Source organism: Lampris incognitus, chromosome 18, assembly GCF_029633865.1.
Source record: "Lampris incognitus isolate fLamInc1 chromosome 18, fLamInc1.hap2, whole genome shotgun sequence".
Classification (NCBI taxonomy): domain Eukaryota; kingdom Metazoa; phylum Chordata; class Actinopteri; order Lampriformes; family Lampridae; genus Lampris; species Lampris incognitus.
The window spans coordinates 27785695-27807294 of record NC_079228.1 but is presented as its reverse complement, the minus strand read 5'-3'; the positions used below and the strand labels follow the sequence as shown (position 1 = coordinate 27807294).

Here is a 21600-nt window from a genome sequence, read left to right as displayed (position 1 = left end):
CAGAGGAATGAGGATATTTTGTGTTGAATGAAGACATTTTGTGTTAAGTTAGTAAACAACATTATTACCACTCTGAGAAAATCCTGAGATATTTTTTCAGAATCAGAATCACGTTTATTGGCCATGTAGATTTACACGTACATGGAATATGACTCCGGTTTCGTGGCTCTCTTGGTGTACTTCACATAGGATAACAACACTACAACACAACAATCTTCAGATATATACACAAGGATTGACTATATACAGGCAAAATAGGAGGTGATAAAGTGCAATGGTGTGGAGAATATATCAGAGATGCTGAAATAGATGTTAGCAGGTTACTTGCATACATGCCTGAGGTAGATGGACATGACAGAGCGTACCAGTATACATACAGTGTACAGTACAGTATATACAAGATGGTTGGCTTTATTGATAGTGTTAAGCGTTCATTTGAATGAAAGCCCGCGGAAAGAAACTGTTTTTATATCTGGTTGTTTTGGAGTACAGTGCTCTGTAGCGCCTACCAGAGGGGAGGAGTTGGAACAGGTTGTGACCAGGGTGTGGTGGGTCTGCAGTGATGTTGCCTGCCTGTTTCCTGAGTCTGGAGATGTATAAGTCCTGAATGGAGGGCAGGTTGGCACCAGTGATTTTCTCTGTAGACTAAACTGTCCGTTGTAGTCTGTGCCTGTCCTGTTTAGTGGCTGATCCTAACCAGACAGTGATGGATGTGCAGGGGACAGGCTGGATTATTGCAGTGTAGAACTGCATCAACAGCTCCTTTTTACCCTATTGCAGAGCATATTTTCGACATAAATGCCTATCGGATATGCAAATCCAGCACCTATGGAGTTCATATTAAATCGTTTAACCATCTAATTGTAGGCAATCTACTTGTCTCACAGATTAACCTAAGAAACTGGAATTGTACCTCTGCTTATGTTTTTCATAAACTTTATATCCTCAGACATCATTTTACCTCCACTTCAGTTTAGTGTAAAGATGCCAAAGTGGGGAGTGTTTGAGGCTGCCAGTTATTTTAAACACGTAAAAATGATTAAGACTGTAAGATATTATTTTAAAGTAAGTGAAGTCCCACATGATTACTGTCATATTTTTCATCTCTAAATCCTGTCCACAACATCCGTGCAGTCTGGCATTAATATTCTTAAACACAGCTACCCATCTCATAGTTTGCTGGGACTTTGCTGAATGTATATCCAGCCATTAGGTGGCATCCTTATCGTTTATCCTCCTTCAGATATCAAGACTAAAATTAGATGAGGCAGTGATTTAGTGCTCAGGTTTACCATGGCTTAAATGAACTGGTAGTTTTGAATCTTCATGTCACTGATGAAATGCAGTCACTTTCACTGTCAAAAGCACAGTAACCCATAAATGGAGTATATCCAAGTCCTGAGTTTTACAGTAGTTCCACATTCACACTGTTTTGCTCTTGAATTAACAACTAGATAGTCTCTCTTCTTTACCGTATGAATTGTATTGAAGAATTTTGGCTTCACTCGGTCAACCTAGGCAACAGTTTTAGAGATATTTTTGCTGTGGATGATGAAGAAATGATTCGGTCGGTCGAGAAATTACAGGCTGCTGAGACATCTCTGACCACCTTGATCCCGTGCTGTAGACCGTGAATGTCGTGTAAGTGAAAGATGAACAGGGAATCCTAATGAATACATTGCTGTCTGTCCTTCAGTTCACTGCATTCTCTGCGATACTGAGCTGACGTGTGTGTATTTGTGTCTCTATTTATCTGTGGGAAGGGGGGGGGTGGACCGTCATGTGTGACCTGAATACCTCAACGGGTGAGTGTTTGTGTGTCCTGTAAGTGTGTGCATGCCTTGTGTGCCTGCCTGTGTGTGTGTGTGTGTGCCAGAGCTTTTGGCTGACTGAATAAAATATTCATGGTGGCAAGAGATTGGCTGCTGAGCAAAGAGCAGGCTGTCAGCACAGAGCGAAGCAAGTCTGTTTTAAGGCATCTCTCGCTCTGTCTCTCCCCTCTCTCTGTATAAACAGATGAGCTGAGGCAGACAGCAGACTAGCATCTCTACGCTCAGACCCACATTCATAACCATACACGCACACGCACATGTATCTGTAGGAGAGAGAACCAACATAGAAAAGGAACAGTCGCTTCGGCTGTTGCTGATGTTTTAGTCTAAATGGAGGCACAAAGCGAAGGGGAGCATGTGCTTACGGTAGGTTTCATCTTCTGTGTGTGTGTGTGTGTGTGTGTGTGTGTGTGTGTGTGTGTGTGTGTGTGTGTGTGTGTGTGTGTGTGTGTGTGTGTTCACTCTATTGTGTGTCTAAAAGTTATGCTTTGCATTTGTGTACTTACCACTGGCTGTACAGATGTGGTTCGTTTTGCTTTTTGCCGGATTTGTGCGTGCCTCTCTTTTCTCATGCTTTGGTGTTCTTCAATGAAGTAGTGGTAGTGGCTTGTGCTGATGAGAGGGGCAGGTGTTCAGTGCCGCCATACAGGGAGATAAGACAGATGGAGGTAGAGCGAGTTGAAGGAAGACGAGCGGTGAGAGAGCCCTGCCTCGCCAGCCATGCTCCTTGAAATGGAAAGGATCTCGCTGGCTTTTTGATCCCCTTGAGGAGCCAGAACAGGAGGAAACGGACAAAGAGAGATATGGCTGCTGGAAACAGCGGGGCAAGGAGAACAGGCAGGCAGGAAGGAAACGAGAGGCTCGAGAGAGAGGGGAGGGTGAAAAATGGTTATGCAGAGGTGACTGAATCCAAACAAAACAAGGTGCTTGTTCACAATAAAAAAGATGTATATTTGACTTGAGGGGAATTCACTTACATGCCTGGTCTCATTCAGGCTAGTTAAAAGCGCTGAACCGAAGATGGATAGACCCAGGAGGATAAAGGGCGAGGCATAAATTCTTACAAGTGCTGTTGCAGTCAGGTGTATGTACAGAGAAGAAGATTTTTGTGGAAACGTGTGCAAGTCTGTGTGTGTGTGTGTGTGTGTGTGTGTGTGTGTGTGTGTGTGTGTGTGTGTGTGTGTGTGTGTGTGTGTGTGTGTGTGTGTGTGTGTGTGTGTGTGTGTGTGTGTGTGGTGATTGCAGCCTGCCTGCATGGAGATGCCTGTGTGTGTATAGTGTGTTTGTGCCTGTGTGTTCCCATGTGTCTGGCCTCACTCAGATGCCCTCCATCCTGTCAAAGATGGAACCGTGGCATAAAAAAAAAGCCTTTTTGATGTCTGTGGACAAAAATATGCCCACTAGCTTCATGTTGCCAAACTTGGGTTTGCAGTGGACACAAGGAAGATTGAGGTCCTCTCAGTGCCCTGTTTGCCATGTCTGCTCCAAGTTTGGTGAGGAGTCTCCACAAGTGAAAGGAATATGTATTAATCATTATCGACTTGATTGCTTATTAGGTCCTTGACAGTAGATTTACTAGGAGGTTAAACTCAACGTTGCTTAACGTGCAAAGATTCAAGGGGGAAAACAACATTTTGATGGCTCATCAGTTGTCTGTTCATGTATTTAACGTTTTTTAACTTGGTATTAACCTGACTTGCACGGTTTTGCAAGTGCCATCAGTCATGAGTGTTTTTTTTTGTTTTTGTTTTTTTGCGGCCTTTTTTGTTTTCAGATTAGTGTACTATTTGCTGACTTAACCTTAGATTGATTGTCAATAAATTTGTCCGGATTCTCATTCGTGGTGGATCCTCATGTTTCTGGTAGTGTGAGACAGAGACGCCCAGTAAGGGTCTTTTGCAATTTTACTCCTCTCACAGGCTTGATCAGGACACAGTAAAGAAAAGCCGGCAAGGAATTTGGGTTACAGGGAACATGATTAGTTGGCTGTCTGATGGTTGTCAATTTTGGGCTAGTTAACTGACCTGGTGGTTGGCTGTTGAGCCGTGCAATTGCTCCCTACATAAACCTGCTAGCATGATTAGGACTTGTGTTATAACATTACTTTTAAAAGAAACTATGTAAAACTAAATTGTGGGAATATACATATTACCTTCAGCTGCAAGGGGAAGGAGGAAAACATTTCCTCCTCCTCCTTCAGTGCACTGTGGTGGCACGGTGGCGCAGTGGTTAGCGCTGTTGCTTCACAGTAAGAAGGTCCTGGGTTCAAACGCCAGGGTTGTCCAACCTTGGGGGTCATCCCAGGTCATCCTCTGTGTGGAGTTTGCATGTTCTTCCCGTGTCTGTAGTGGGTTTTCTCCAGGTGCTCCGGTTTCCCCCACCATCAAAAAGACATGCATGTTAGGGTTAATACTCCTGTCTGTGCCCCTGACCGAGGCATAGCAAGACGAACTGGAGTTGGTCCCCTGGTGCTGCACAGTGGCTGCCCACTCCTCCTAACAACATGGCTAGGATGAGTTAAATGCAGAAAGAATTTTCCCATGGGGATCAATAAAGTATATAAAAAAATCAAATAAAAAAAAAATCAAATGTGTACCTTAAATATAATTCTCGCCAGCATACCTAGTTTTAGTGTCTTTATATAAGTAAGTCATTTGCAGTATCGTAGCACATTAACTTGTGCTGAGTGTGCTCAACATGTAAATCATTATCATTGAACAGCGTGTAATAAGATGGCCAGCAATGTAATGAACAGGCCTGCTGTGATGCAATGATACTATATCAGGCACACTGCATATGAACTTCAAATAAAAAATGGTCAATTGGAGGGGTCATTATTTCTTAACCTGGCTGCTTGGTTTGTTCAAAATAGTCTGCAAACGAAGACACCGCACATTCTCTCTGCCTTCTTCACGTGTGGCCCACCTCCATTTTTTTCCCCTGACCAACCAGGAAAACATGTAAGAGATGTAGTGGAACATGTGGTATCTTTTCTGTGTATTAGAAATTGCAGTAAAGTCAACCCTGTTATTTTCTTGGCTTCGTGCGAAGTTTAATTTGGCTTTCTGTTTACGCATAGAGGTTCTGGTGAAATGTAAGTGGCCTATTTTTGAACAAAATCCCACCACATCATGACCCAAGTTGCCATAAGATGCAAGCATAACCATCACGCACACACGCACATGGAATTAATAAGGACTATATGGCACATGCCTTTTTGCCTGGCAAAGGCTATAGGCGATACATAGGAATCGGTGTAATGGTTTCATATGTTTCCGTTTCCTCTTGTCGCGCTGCACTCTCTAAATTACATAGCACATGGGTCTGTCTATCATTATTAGAAGTGTTATTAATTATTGAACCAGGCTTTTTCTCAGATGAGCACACACAGGACTGCCACCTCATCATTATCTGCCAACAACATGGAACTTTGAAAGCATCATGCTTGACGGGTGAAGTGAACTTAAGGTTACTTTCAAGGGCATTTCACACTCCCACCCCTTAAGATGGCAAGCATTTACCTCTCACTGTCCCCTTTCTCATTCAAAGGTCTTAAAATCTATAAATGCTGAAAGTGATCGACTTCAGCTGTTGGTGCAAAGACAGTATGTATTGAGTATAAATGAGTGTCTAAGTAATATATAGATATGAACTTGATAGATATGTGGTAGCTAAAAAAACTGCAAACTATACAAGTTTGGACCGAAATCGAATTCTTGTCTTCTAAAATATAATCATCTAAGGAAGTTTCTATAAATAATTTATTTTAAACCAACCATATTTTCTGGTGGAGATGCAGTAATTAAGGAATTAATTACAAACCCCAATTCCAATGAAGTTGGGACGTTGAGTAAAACGTAAGTAAAAACAGAATACAATGATTTGCAAATCCTTTTCAACCTATATTCAATTGAATACACTGCAAAACAAGATATTTAATGTTCAAACTGATAAACTTTATTGTTGTTCTGCAAATATTCACTCATTTTGAATTTGATGCCTGCAACATGTTCCCAAAAAGCTGGGACAGGGACATGTTTACCACTGCGTTACATCACCTTTCCTTTTAACAACACTCAGTAAGCGTTTGGGAACTGAGGACACTAATTGTTGAAGCTTTGTAGGTGGAATTCTTTCCCATTCTTGCTTGATGTACGACTTCAGTTGCTCAACAGTCCGGGGTCTCCGTTGTCATATTTAGCGCTTCATAATGCACCACACATTTTCAATGGGAGACAGGTCTGGACTGCAGGCAGGCCAGTCTAGTACCCGCACTCTTTTACTACGAAGCCACGCTGTTGTAACACGTGCAGAATGTGGCTTGGCATTGTCTTGCTGAAATAAGCAGAGACGTCCCTGAAAAAGACGTCGCTTGGATGGCAGCATATGTTGCTCCAAAACCTGTATGTTCCTTTCAGCATTAATGGTGCCTTCACAGATGTGCAAGCTACCCATGCCATGGGCACTAACACACCCCCATACCATCACAGATGCTGCCTTTTGAGCTTTGCGCTGATAACAATCTGGATGGTCCTTTTCCTCTTTAGCCCAGAGGACACGACGTCCATGATTTCCAAAAACAATTTGAAATGTGGACTCGTCAGACCACAGCACACTTTTCCGCTTTGCGTCAGTCCATCTCAGATGAGCTTGGGCCCAGAGAAGCCGGCGGCGTTTCTGGGTGTTGTTGATATATGGCTTTCGCTTTGCATGGTAGAGTTTTAACTTGCACTTGTAGTTGTAGCGATGAACTGTGTTAACTGACAATGGTTTTCCAAAGTGCTCCTGAGCCCACGTGGTAATATCCTTTACAGAATGATGTTGGTTTTTAATGCAGTGCCGCCTGAGGGATCGAAGGTCACGGGTATTTAAAGTTGGTTTTCGGCCTTGCCACTTACGTGCAGAGATTTCTCTGGATTCTCTGAATCTTTTGATGATATTATGGACTGTAGATGATGAAATCCCTAAATTCCTTGCAATTGTATGTTGAGAAACATTTTTCTTAAACTGTTGGACTATTTGCTATGCAGTTGTTCACTAAGTGGTGAACCTCGCCCCATCCTTGCTTGTGAACGACCGAGCCTTTCGGGGATGCTCCTTTTATACCCAATCATGACACTCACCTGTTTCCAATTAGCCTGTTCACCTGTGGAATGTTCCAAACAGGTGTTTTTTGAGCATTCTTCAACTTTCCCAGTCTTTTGTTGCCCCTGTCCCAGCTTCTTTGGAACGTGTTGCAGGCATCAAATTCAAAATGAGTGAATATTTGCAAAAAACAAAGTTTATCAGTTTGAACATTAAATATCTTGTCTTTGTAGTGTATTGAATTGAATATAGGTCTAAAAGGATTTGCAAATCATTGTATTCTGTTTTTATTCACGTTTTACACAACGTCCCAACTTCATTGGAATTGGGGTTTGTACATCATTTGGGAATAACACGCAGCTTGGGACCATTCTGTCCTGAAAACTCAAGACAATCTGGTAATTGCACTCAGTATCAGTATTTGTGGCTCAGCCTATAGAAAATAAATCGGCTTAATTAATAAGAATATCTGAAGTTGGGGTGTCCAGGTAGCATAGCGGTCTATTCCATTGCCTACCAACACGGGGATAGATGGTTTGAATCTCTGTGTTACCTCCGGCTTGGTCAGGCATCCCTACAGACACAATCGGCTCTGTGCATAACTGTAGTCCATTGACTTCTGGTTTCTACTGCAGTGGTCATAACAGTTTCCTGTTTGTTGGCATGTGCTATTGACAATGGCATATTTTTAGTGATGCCTGATAGAATTGTAGACGTAACTTGATATGTACAACTTGAAACTTTTCACCTTTTTGCTGGTAGGTGCAGGTGAAAGTTTGTCGACAATTCTGTGCATGTCGTTGACATTTATCCTTGGTAAATTTTGCTGGCATCATGAAAAATATGCCATTGTCATTAGCAGAAATGGTATGACTGCTGCAGTAGAAACCGGAAGTCAGTGGACTACAGTTAGGCACAGAGTCGACTGGCCGTGTCTGCGGGTGGGAAGCCGGATGTGGTCTGCGGGTGGGAAGCCGGATGTGGGTATGTGTCCTGATCACTGCACTAGCGCCTCTGGTTGGTCAAGGCGTCTGTTTGGGGGGAAGGGGGAACTGGAGGGAATAACGTGATCCTCCCATGTGCACGTCCCCCTGGCGAGACTCCTCACTGTCAGGTGAAAAGAAGCAGCTGGCGACTCCACATGTATCGGAGGAGGCATGTGGTAGTCTGCAGCCCTCCCTGGATTGGCAGAGGGGGTGGAACAGCAACCAGGATGGCTCCGGAAAGCAAAGTGATTGGCCAGGTACAATTGGGGAGAAAGGGGGGGGGTAAAAAAAACCCAAACAAACAAAAATATAGCCGCAAGTGGCGATTAATGGGGTCCAAGCAGTATTGCAACGCCATGTGTCTGATCTGTTTCATATTTGGTACATGGCTTCTATGTGCCACAAAGAATAAGCCTATCAAGTTTCATGAAGATTGGCCATTCACACTAGCAGATATTAGCTGCTGAATTTTGATTGGCTGTTTGGCAGCCATTTTGGTAATCCAGCCAATCAGCACTTTAGGCAATGTAGCCAAATGGGTCCAAGTATAAGTATACCAAATTTCAGATTTTTTGATCAAGCGGTTTTTGAGATGTTATGTGTCAGTTGTAGCGCCCCCCTATGGACGGAATTTCACAAAATTTGGCATGCTTCCAAAGAATGTGGTGATTGTGCGTGAAAAGGTTCATTAAGTTTGGACAATCACATCACTAGATATAGGCAATAGAATAACTATGGGCCACACCTTAAATTTTGATTGACATGTTACTTCGAAATGGAATGACATAACTTTTTATCAGCATTGTCTGGAGATGACGCATACCAAATTTTATGCGAATCGGATGAAAAGCCTCAGACAAGTTCATTTTACGTTTTTTGAAAATGGTGGGAAAGGCGGTAGGCGAAATATGCACAAATGGGTGCGTTAGATTCGGGAGCTTTCGCAAAAATTCCATAGAGCCTGAGATATGACCCAAAACGTAAATGTGCTTGTTATAGCGCCCCCTAGAGGTGTGTCAAGGTAATATCTCTACTGTAAGATCATTACCAGGTCTGGAACCTACCTACCAAGTTTGCTGCCCAGACACTTTTAGGGGAGAATTTTGCAGAAACGACAACAATAATAATAACAATGATAATATAATCCTTATTAAAAAACAGTTATTGTTGCTTGGACCCCTAAAAAACGAATATCTGAAGTTGCCTGCAGTGCTGATGCTTGTCAGAAAAAAAGACAGGAACCCTTAAGAATAATTAATACTTTAAAATTCAAGTCAATTTTATTTGTATAGCCCAATATCACAAATTACAAATTTGCCTCAAGGAGCTTTACAGCAACACAACACCGTGTCCTTAGTCCTTTAAAAGTCAAGTTCCTTCACAGTTTTTTTTTTAGAACTGGTGTTGTATGAGTGACAATGTTCAGACTAGAGCCGGTAGATCTTCAGACTAAATAAAAGGAGATGATGCTCAGTGCCAGTGAGTATGAGTCATTCGGTGCCCAAAATTCTCCCTGGTTGTTGCCAACAGCATTTTAGCAAGGCACCCGTGAGAAGAAGAGGAAGACACACACACACACACACACACACACACACACACACACACACACACACACACACACACACACGACTCTCCACAAGGGGTGTGAGTTATACTAGGAGAGACTAATCGTGAATCAGACTCCGTGCATGCTTCCCATTCCTCTTCCCTCACACTTCAGGGGGCATTTTGTTTCCTGGCACGACTAAAGGGCCGTTGATTATTATTTCCTACACCCCTTGACATCTCTAATCTCACTGGCTGGGACAGTAGGACAGGACGAGTCCTCCAAGAAATATTTCCATGGTGTAGCAGCACGAGGAGGTCAAACTCGATATAAACTGTTTACACGTAGTATCTTTAAATACATCCTTCTTGTCTAAACAGAGGTTTATGAATAATACCATTGAGACAGATGTCAAACAGACTAAAAACCAAATACAAAAAAAAAAAAAAAAAAAAAACGTGTTTGCATAACCTTCTATCCCAGCTAATAGAGCATATTCTGACTGTTTTATTCAGGGCAGTGATAGACAGGACACGACATTCAAATAATAAATTGTACATTAAACTTTATTTATCCCCATTTTTCCACTTCCCCTTGGCTACACAACATTGCCTCTGGTTTTTCTAGCCCCCCCCCTTTTCTCCCCAATTGTATCTGGCCAATCACCCCACTCTTCTGAGCCGTCCTGGTCACTGCTCCACCCCCTCTGCCGATCTGGGGAGGGCTGCAGACTACCACATGCCTCCTCTGATACATGTGGAGTCGCCAGTTGCATCTTTTCACCTGACAGTGAGGAGTTTTGCCAGGGGGACGTAGCATGTGGGAGGATCACGCTATTTCCCCCAGTTCCCCTCCCCCCCAAACAGGCACCCCGACTGACCAGAGGCGACGCTAGTGCAGCAACCACATCACATACCCACATCCAGCTTCCCACCCACAGATGCGGCCAATTGTGTCTGTAGGGACACCCGACCAAGCCAGAGGCAACATGGGGGTTTAAACCGGCGACTGATGTTTCATGTATATTTCATGTATATATGTATATTAAGCGCTTCAAGTGGCTGTTGCAGCTAGAAAAGTGCTATATAAAATGCAACCTGATAGACTGATTGATCCCCATGTTGGTAGGCAACGGAATAGACTGCTACGCTACCCGGACACCCTGGTTTTTATTGGCATTAAGTCAGGGGTGCCCAACCTTTTTTGAACCAAGATCTACTTTTACATGTCAGCCAGCCGAGATTTACTAACCCAAACATGGACCCGTATTACTGTAATACCCATTCAATACACACGACAAACAGAAAATAATACAGCCACTGTACACTATAGTTCTCTGTTAGAAAAGTAGATATAAATGTCATCCTCTACCTTAGTGGGACTGCTGGCACTGGGAGGAGGAGGCTAGTTTCTCATAGTCAGGGTTATAGCAGCTGGTTGCAAGCCTTAGGCAGGCCAGAAGGCGGTCATCTGTCATTGTGGATCTGTACTTCGACTTAATGATCTTCATGTGAGAAAAAGCAGATTCACACAGGTAGGTTGATCCAAAAAGTGCTGTTAAGTTCATGGCGCATCTCCTGAGGTTAGGGTACTTTAACTGCAGCAGTAGCTCCCAGAACGCTCCCTTCATCCCTTGTGGATTTAATCTCAATGTCAGTTTGAAGTGTGAGGATCTCATTCTCCACAGCAGGGCTGTCCAGGTGAAACAGTGATGCCACTTTGGAGGCAGTGTCATCTACATCAATACCTCTAAATGGAAAACACAGATAGCTGGCAACAGGTTCAATGGATGCAAAGTCAGTAAAGCGCCTATCAAACTCTGACAAGATGCTCTGAACTTGCGCCTCATAATGTGCATTATTACCAAGCTGTGCTGTGTCGGTACCTTGACGTTTTAAGTTCTGCCTGCATGTGAGCAAAGTTTCGCAGGTCACTGCATTGCAGCCTACTTGACAACAGTCAGAGCTTGCTTTTCAAACGCGTTCACTAAGCTGATCATGATGATTACACATTTATCCTTCCCCTGTAGTTCTAAATTCAGCTCATTCAGCATGCTGGTGAGATCGGTTAGGAATGCCAAATCCAAAAGCCACTCGTTGTCCTCTAGCTGTGTATATAGACCCCTTTTCAGTTAGTAAACATTGTGACTTTTTTGTGGGCGGAGCTTAGCTGGAGGCAAATATCCATACCTACAACAGACAAAAGTATAGTTTAACGCTACCTTACTTACCTGATATGAAGTGTGCGCTGCAAACGCGACCATTTTTTATGATCTCCTCAGTCCAATCCTTTCGTCTTATCGCGTTTAACCACAGTTGCCTCCGATCTTTTTTGACTGGGAGTGGCAGCTGGTATGCGATAAAACTTCAAGTTTAGTGTATTACTTCTTCGATTCTGGCACCCAAAAACACAGCATGAAGACATGTTCGCTAACGTTAGCTAGATGATGTACGCTTGCCTGAGGACGTGATTCGTATTTAACGTTACTGCTTCTGGCTTTGTTTTGCCTCCAGCTTACGCCCTGATGTAATCATTACATAGGCTCTAAAAAGGTCTATTCGGCATGTTTAACGAGCTTGAGAAAATCTCTGATTTCAGGCATCAACTCACTGAATCTCCAAAAATTTGCCTCTGCTCAGCTACCTTACATCCGTATGTAGCAACAGGGTCTGTGTGTTCCACCCATCTCCTCCATGTGTGCACGAAATAGCCTCCTCTGTAGGCTCCTTGCCCTAACTGAACACACAATTTTCATAGCAATATCCATCACTTTCATGTTTAAGATCTTCCTACACAGCGCTTGTTGGTGAATTATGCAATGATAATTAAGAAAGCCCGGGAAAGAATCACTTTGCTTGCGCAATCCAACGAATCCATTAATACGGCCTTCCATAGCAGATGCGCCCTCAGCTGTCATTTATTTATTTATTTTTATTTTACTACTTTGATGATCCCCGTGGGGGAATTCTTCCTCTGCATTTAACCCATCCTAGCTGTGTAGTTAGGAGCAGTGGGCAGCCGCCGTGCAGCGCCCGGGGACCAACTCCAGTTCATCTTTCCATGCCTCGGTCAGGGGCATAGACAGGAGTATTAACCCTAACATGCATGTCTTTTTGATGGGGGAAACCCACGCAGACACGGGGAGAACATGCAGACTCCACACAGAAAGGACCTGGGATGACCCCCCCCCCAAGGTTGGACAACCCCGGGGTTCGAACCTAGGACCTTCTTGCTGTGAGGCGACAGCGCTAACCACTGAACCACCATGCCGCCTTTGGAGATGAGTTTAAAAAGGGGCAGTTTATTCTGGTTAACGAATTCCATGAATGCTTGAAAAAGATCTTTGCCTCTAGTCTTTCCGTTAAGTGGTAAAATGATGAGCAGCTCTTCTTTTGTGCTCATGTCTTCAAGAACTGTGCCACATCTACCATAACGGTTGACTCGTCAATCTGGAGGGAAAACCACCCACATGCCTGTGTCCTTCTTCAGTTGCTCATGAAGATTCTCAGCCATTCCTCACAGCGCCATGTAACAGTATTCTGGGATAGTTGAACGTCTTTAATGGCATTCACAATGTCCGTTTTATTCTTGAAATCACCGAAGAGGGCATCCACAGCCACAGCAAATGCCTCTTTCACAATTTCGCCATCTTTGATAGATTTCTTATGCTTAGCAAGAACATGACTTGACGCGATACGATGCTATCGTTGCAGCCTTACCCTTGGTGTTGGGTCTCGTAAAAATGGACTGTTACGCTGCTAACTAAGACTTCAATCCCTGCAATTTTCTGGTTCGTAGAGCTGGTTTCACTGGGGAATCTGTATCATAGCTTTTGTGCACCGTTTTAAAATGCTGCTCCAAATTACCCTTCTTCGGTATGGCCGCACTAGCACTGCAGATCAGACAGATGGATTTTGCGTTGGAATAAATGACAAAATAGGCTTCCTCCCATTCATTGTGAATATGATAATTTTTTGATCTTTTGGTTTCTGCCATTTTTGTTGTTTGTGTAGCCCCTTTTACCCCGTGACTATAGAGGGCAGGGCCCTAGGTTCTCTCACTGTAATCCAATTTATATTAATCTTAGTTTTGGTTCCCTAATTATACAAATTCCCAATGAAATGGATAACCTTTATATGAATAATCAAACAAGACAAAGTTGCAATTTGAAATGTTTAGTTATTGTAAAAACAAAAACAAAACAAAAAATAAATGGTGCACTTTCACTATATCAGACTCAATACAGTTCAAATGCAAAATTAAAGTAGGTACCTTTTTCAATATTCCAAATCAAACATCATATTGTAACTATCACGGATGAATAGGCTCGGTAGCCCTTGGCTAACGGGTCGGACCCTTTCGTCGACTGGTTAATGTTGTCGCCTGTGGTGCAGGAAACACGGGTTCGCGTCCCGGCTGTGGCGCTTCCCACGGCTGCTGCCCCCCCCCGAATTCGCTGCAATATTAAACATTAACTAAACTAAAACCGTCATCTATCAAACTGCTAAAGAGGTCCTCAAAAATCCCACCCTCGTTGCAGGCCTGATTTCACGCATCCAACCGATGTTATCTTCACTCTTGCGAGCTAAACGGACAAACGTACTCACCCAGTTCAGGGGAATGGCAGTTCCAGAATGTTCAGGAAATAGCGGTGCGCGCGAATGAGAAGGAGACGAAAGGCTTGCTGCTGGTGACTTGTTCCAACGTGAGAATACCACGTAGCCAGAGGAAGTTTGAGCAAACCCTGGCCGCTCAAACCCACTATCTGGTGTGTCTGATCCCGTGCGAGTCTTCGTTTAATAGCTGCGTATGTTCATTGAGCTAGCAAACAAGGTTACTACTTAAGCTAGTTTAGCTAACTAGCTGCTAACTACAGTCACGATGAACTGGAGAATCACGCAGTAACATCTAACCGACGTTTACTTTACATCACACGTATAGCTTACGCCTTCGAATATTGTGCGATTAAAGCTGCAAACTGTAAGACTGACGTTTGCTACGTTTTCTAACTGTCTCCTCTTCACCAGCCTTGAATCTACCGTCTACCGTCTCCCTCCTCCTCCTCCTCCTTCTTCCTCCTCTTCCTCTTCTTCTTCTCTTCCTTCTTTACAACCGCTTGCCCCTCCCTTCACCGTGACCCTTGACTTATGTACAACGGGCAAGTATAAGAAAACAATCATATACATATTTCAATATAGTACAACTGTACCAAAATAATAAACTTTATGAAACCAAAATAATAACCGGGTTACATTTGTCTTCTAACACACAAAAGAAAATTAAAGAGAAGTCAATCTTGTTAACGTTGGTCACGGCTCTTGTCTCCTCTTCTCCACTTTGACGCTGACAGTGAATCTAAGGTTACACCTTCATACGTCAGAGCTTGCGAGTGAGATCGTTGCCAATAATATCTTAATTGATGTTGAATCTAATACAGGACTACGCTGACCTTGCCTCTTAATGGTTAGTCAGATTCGATGTCAGTCAAGATGTGAACACAAGGGACTGCCGGTTTTTTGTTTAAATTTATTTATTTTTTCAAAATCTAACTCCATTTTTCAAAATCATCTCGCGATCGACTGGCAATCAGATCGCGATCGACTGGTTGGGCACCCCAGCATTAAGTGGACACTTCAGTAAAGTGCAAGATTGCCTACATCGCTGCTTGAATCAGGATCCTCTGGCTAGGTGGTCTCATGAACCTTTAATCTACTCTTCCAGCCTAATTTATGAGCTAAACATTTGAGTATTTTGAGTCATTCTGGATTGTCAATATACATGCAAACTCAGTCAACGTTGCAGACTACTTGCAAAACTAGGCTAATGGTGAATAGTGACAACATGATAAGCAATACATTAAGAAAAAATATTGTAATAGTACAGAGAACTTAACCAAAAGAATGACTCTGTACTGCTTTGTTTCAACCTTGGCATGTCCTTCACAATGAAGACTGTACTTGAGTTTACATGCTGCTGCATGCTGCCATGTACTTATTTGGTCATGTACTTTTGGGGATGGCTTTGAAATTGTTTCCCCAGAGAAGAGGCTGGCGATGTCAGCAAGTTTACCGGCGGTAATGGAAACAGCTGAATTGTCAGAAATGTTTTTGATCAAAAATCTTAACTTCTTATCTCAGACCACTCTACTGTAGCTACTCTGAACTAGGCCAAGTTAACCCAGTGTTGCCCGTCTCAACACAGCCCAAGTTGCACCGGACCACTACTGTTTATTTTAAAACTTCATTTTGAGTTCAGTCTTCTACATTTGCATATTAAGGATTCCAAATCCTGAGTTCGAGATCGTCATTTTTTTTAGTCCTGTGTCGACTCGTCTGTTCTAAGACCTTTTGTCATCACCCCCCTATTGATGCTCTATTTATGTGGGCTGGTGTCGCTACTCAGATGGCAGTTCCATGCCTGCCCTTCATCCCCACCCCCTGGCATGGCTCCTGCAGCCTAGCCACAGCTGTGCTCTCTGGGCACACTGGCCAACCTTGGCCAGGTTATTTTAGACCAAAAGCTGCCTCACAGGTTGCATCGTTTGTGTTGAGATTATTTGAAAGGGCACAACAGACCTTAACCTTATCAAGTTCTGCACATGAAAACACCATTCATAAAAAGCATAATACACATTTGCAGACAGTTGTGATATACAAAGTAAAGGTGAACATATTTATGGAAGACAAATGTTAAGAAGCTTTAGAATAGCACTAGTCATAAAACTAATAGGTAGGCTAGGTTTACCGTGGTTGCAAAAACTGGCTTATTGAATTCCTGACAATTCCTGACAGGCCCCTCTACCAAAATATCCATCGCAACAAGTCATATAAATTAGCATAACATCTTAAAATCTTGAAAAGAATGAAAAAAAATCAAGCGAACACATTTACTTGTTTACTATACAAATCAACTTGTTTGCAGATTATTTTTTCCCCCCTAAGTATTAGTGGAGTTGTGCTGTCTTCCGAATGGCTTCAAGATGTTAGTACTTGTTTTGTGGACGTTCCTGAGACCAGATAAGATGCATTGGAAACAAGTGGATGTTCTTACAGTCACGTCTTTTTCACTTGTTCTAAGAGCATGGATTGACTACATATAAACTGCAAACATATTACCTGTGAAGTTAATTTTGAGATGAACCAGCCACTGTGACCTGTGGACCAAAACATTCACCTTCTGTCTACCTGAGTGGCTTGACTTGAATTGTTGTGCTCAGGGTATTAGACCAGATAATCCCAACAGCTCTACGCTCTTCTCCATCATTATCATTAGCAGCGACCAGAACAGGCTAATTTAGTCACCATGGTCTGCCATGAAGAAAAAAACAAAAACAACTTTTGTTCCCAGTATGGGGTTCATTTCCGGGCTCCCCCTCAGTCTCACTGCTGTTGGATTATTAGCATTTGTCATCAAGAAACTGTCAGAGGGCAGCTAAGCTCATTATTATGCATATCCACCAGTGTGTGGGAGTCTCTCTCACACACACACACACACACACACACACACACACACAGTGGCACTATGTGGACACAGTGCGCGCACACACACGTGCATGCACATACAGATGTCATCTTCCTTCCAAGATGGAGGTTCTATCAGGAGAGTGATTAGTATGGTAATATATGGAAACAAATCTGAACATCATTGAGGACAGCCACAGTGGATCACAGCCATTTCCCGTTTCATGTCTCCATGACTTGACTACACATGACCATTTTTTTATTGACAAAAACCTCAAAGAAAGGAATGCATTGGAAAAGTAATAATTTATTATTCAAACTCTATTTACGGCCGGATGTATTTGTGGTCAACACCGTGCTCGAATTACATTTAAGCTGATTTCTTGGTATGTTTTGTTTCAGTTTTGCCTCCTTAGCCTTTATGTGTGAGAGAGTTTTTGTTCTTTATTTGGTTTTTATTCAAAGGACGCACTTGTATTTTGAGGTCTTCGGGAAATGTTTATTGTGTCGCTATCTGTCAGTTGTTTGTTCCCATTCAAGATGGCGCTCCTGTCTTCTGACCTTTTTTTGTTGCTTCTCTGCCTCTGGGGGTATCAGCCAAGTGGGGGCCCTATCTGCATGGAATGGCTTGTGTGTGCATATTTTTGTGCTCGTTTCAGACTTTTAGTGTGTCTGTGTGTCTGGCAAAGAGGACCGGTGCAGAGGACCAGTATACGTGATCCCCATCAAAATGAAATCTCAGTATGCTCAGTGGAGAAGAGGTCAGCATGCCCCAGTAACTGGGGCCATAGCAAACGTAGCAAAACCGTGATATCACCCACATATCCTGTATCTGTCCAAAGCATGGCTAACATCATTGTCATCCATTGATTTCACTCTGGTACTTGTCTGTGATTGGTTGGAGTGATCGAAATCCTTCTCCAATGGGGGATTTTGTTGCATCAAAACGCTTTTGATTTTTTTTTTTTTTTTTGAGATATTTTATTGATCCCCATAGGGAAATTATGCTCTGCATTTAACCCATCCTAGCTGTGTAGCTAGGAGCAGTGGGCAGCCGCCGTGCAGCCCCCCGGGACCAACTTCAGTTCATCTTGCCATGCCTCGGGTCAGGGGCACAGACAGCAGTATTAACCCTAACATGCATGTCTTTTTTGATGGTGGGGGAAACCGGAACACCAGGAGAAAACCCACCGCAGACAATGGGAAAACATGGAAACTCCACACAGCGGAAATCTGGGATGACCCCCAAGGTTGGACAACCCCGGGGTTCGAACCCAAGACCTTCTTGCTGTGAGGCGACAGTACTACCCACTGCACCACCGTGTCGCCCTTGTGCTTCAGACGGCACAATTGCAGATTACAACTCACTGCAATACCGTCTGATCATGTGAACTGCCTACATCATTACAGTGCAAAACTATTAAATAGAACAGATAAGAGCATAAAAGATGAAATGTTTCATATTTTGAAGATTTCTACAAATACAGTGGGTGCATTATAGGGCATGTCTTTTAAGTCAATAAACCAGTTGTAGCCAACAGCAGTGGGAGAATCTACTTTTAAACCCCCCCCCGCCCCCCACTCATAAGCTGTTGCCTGCAATTTGTCACCGTCTTTTTTAAGGTACAGAGCAACTAGTGTTCATTAAAAAATGCTGAGGCCTGTTTCCACTCTCTGGCTCATTCAACCATCACAAATTTACAACCCTGTTCTAGCCCATTTTCCTTAACGTGTCTGGCAGACCTAACGCTGACATTAGCTCAGTGTCAACCTTGTATTCTGCGTTACCTGTGACTGCCTATCTAAAATAACCTGTTCCTCTTCAGTCATAACCAGATTATGACTCTCCCAAATAGACTGTGATCACGGTGTGCAGGCTTGGCCCAAGTTTTTGTCCATTCTCTCTGCCTGTTCCCTTTGCGTTCTTTGGAACAGTTGGAAGCGGTAGCCTCATTAGTGCGGTGAACTAAAATGACACTAAAGCAGATCAGGGAGCTAAAATGTGGTTTTGATAAATTGTGTTGAGGCGATTTGTGGCATTGTTAAAATGTGTTGCAGCGATTTGACTTTCAATCCACTCTTTTGTTTGTGGTTCTAGTCGCAGAGAGATTATGACTCCCTCGTTAATGTTTGCAGCAGCAGTGTGAACTAAAAAAACCTTTTATTTTTGGCTATATCCTGGTGGCAGACCATAGTGACTTTCCCATTAAATTAGTTGTGCACTGGTCACACATGCTGTAGTAATTGGAGACTGTGTCCCTGCTGCTGTCTGTGTTGAAGGCAGGGAATTGGAGTGAACACAGATAACAAGGTTGCTAATTAGACCAAACTAGATTTTGGTTTAAAGGTTGTGAAAGTTTCAGCCTGTTTGTTTTAGCATTTAAAATGTTGTCATGGGCTGTAATGATATGATTAAAAAATGCAAAAGGGCTTCACTTTTAACAAATCCTGACAATTTGGTGCACTACTAATTGGGTCTTAATGTCTCATGATGTGCCATCATGACTATGATATCACAACCTTTTTAATTTAATAAGGAATCTGGCCCGGCCCTTTTATGTTGCCGTGAATCGTTCTTCTTGCAGTCGGGCCTTTGTAATGCGTGTATTTTCTCTTGCAACCTGATTTGTGTGCAGGAGATAGCACATGTTTAAATTTGTCATCATTAAGGCATGATACCCTCAACAATGAACCATATTTGAGGTTGGTAATGAAAAGCAGATACAGCATATCTGTTAGATAAGCTGTACATTGATTACATCTGTTTTTATTTGTCAGATGGAGTAATATTGGATAAATTTTCATTGACATTGATTACCACAGCCAACCAGCTATCAAGTAGGCTACACTTTATTGGAGGCTGTGTTTTCTGCTTTGGTCCTGTTGATGGACTAAGCTGCTTTGCCAGGATGTTTGTAAAGCAGAGCGGCAACGCTGTCATTGGTCAGTATTTTAGTGGCATATGGCTCATACTGTGACATCTACCTGCTCTGTTTTGTGGTGACAAGAATACTCGTAATTCATAACAACAGACCTCAGTTTGTGATTTTCGTTTCCATGCTCTTGGGTGCATCCTTTCCCCAAGTCCATCTGTAACCACAAGCTATAACTATTGTGTGCTTTAAATTGCTATCCAACCACTATGAATACCAGTTGGACGGAGTATTTGAAGCTCAGTCTTTCTTAATCACCCAAAGATGTGGCCTTCATGAATAAAATGTTTCGGGGTTTTTTAAATAGTAAAACAATTAACTAAAAAAAATATTTGCTAGAGACATCTTGTTATGTTACATTTAACTACTAATGGGCAGAGATATCATGACTTCCTTACAGTCTATAATGTCTTTAACGCTCTCTCTCTGTCTCTCTGTCTCTGTCTCTCTCTCTCTCTCCCCACTTCTATGTTCTTTGGTCTCCCTCTTTCGCAGGGCCTAGATGAGGAGGCGATCGTTGACCTGGGGAAGACCAGCTCCACAACCCACACTAACTATGAGAAAGAGGAGCTGGAAAGTAAGTCAGTGCCACTTCACTGAAAGACTCCCCCTTTAGCTAAATGTCCTTATTTGCCTTCCTGCTAAATGTTGCCCTGTTGAGGTGGGATGAGGTGGGTAATTTTGTACTGCATGCCAGAGAGTGAAGTGCAGGGCATTTTTATTATATTGTTAGTATCGTTTCAATGATATTACCCCAAAGTACAGAGGTTACCCAGTACCTCTGCCTACAACTTCTCAACACAACTCTATATTTTTGTGTGATTTGATTCTAATCGCCACAAAGCTGGAAATGGGGGCCATTTAAACAGGGACTGTTGATGTGGACAGTGCCACAGTTGACAGTGGCTCTCGGATATTTGTTTCTTAGTCCCTTGCCAACTTGATATGGCTTGATACGTAGATGCTCTTCGGCTGTTTTCAGAGGAGCAGCCCAAATCCCACTTGGCATATCTGATTTGAATCAGGTTGCGGTTCTTTAGTCTCTACAGTTGGAAAAAAAACCCATGGAATATGACTTTTTTTTCCTTTTTTTTTTTTTTTTTTTTTTTTGCTAAATCGATCCTAATCATATTCATATGTGGTTTGCTATCCGATTCAAATTGCATTAATGCGTCTCAGTTGAACATCTCAGATGGAATCACATGCATTTCCCGCAACCCTCTACGTCACTAATGGCGCCACCAGGCAAGAATACAATGGTATGTCACACAGACAAAAACAAACCATGGAACAAGCACACATGCAGGAGATCAAGAAGAAGAGCCTTTAGTGGTCAAATGCTGAGATATACTAAAAGGCTAAAAGTATGTGGCCACCCGAACATCACACCCATACATGTTTGTTGAAGATCTCATTGCAAAACCATGGATATTGATATGGAGTTAGTCCCCCGCTACCAGATTCATTTGGCAGATCGTGAAGCGTGATTCATCTCTCCAAAGAACATGTTTCCACTGCTCCACAGTCCTATGGCAGTGTGCTTTACATCACTCCAGCCGACGCTTGGCATTGCGTATGGTGATCTTATGCTTGTGTGCGGCTGCTCGGCCATGGAAACCCATTTCATGAAGCTCCCAACAAACAGGTCTTGTGCTGAAATTGCTTCCAGAAGCAGTTTAGAACTCAGTAGTGAGTGGTGCAACTGAGGAGAGACGGTTTTTATGCGCTACGTGCTTCAGTGCTCGGCGATCCTGTTCT

The 21600-nt window shown here is 42.9% G+C and overlaps 1 protein-coding gene across 1 annotated transcript in view; it reads left to right on the top strand.

Moving 5' to 3' along the window:
- The window catches only part of LOC130128720 (sodium bicarbonate cotransporter 3-like), an 80401-nt gene that overhangs the window by 7374 nt on the left and 51427 nt on the right, over positions 1-21600 (top strand). Inside the window, exon 2 of the mRNA XM_056298418.1 lies at positions 20338-20419. Coding sequence (XP_056154393.1) covers positions 20338-20419 — 82 coding nt within the window. The remainder of the gene's footprint in view (positions 1-20337; positions 20420-21600) is intronic.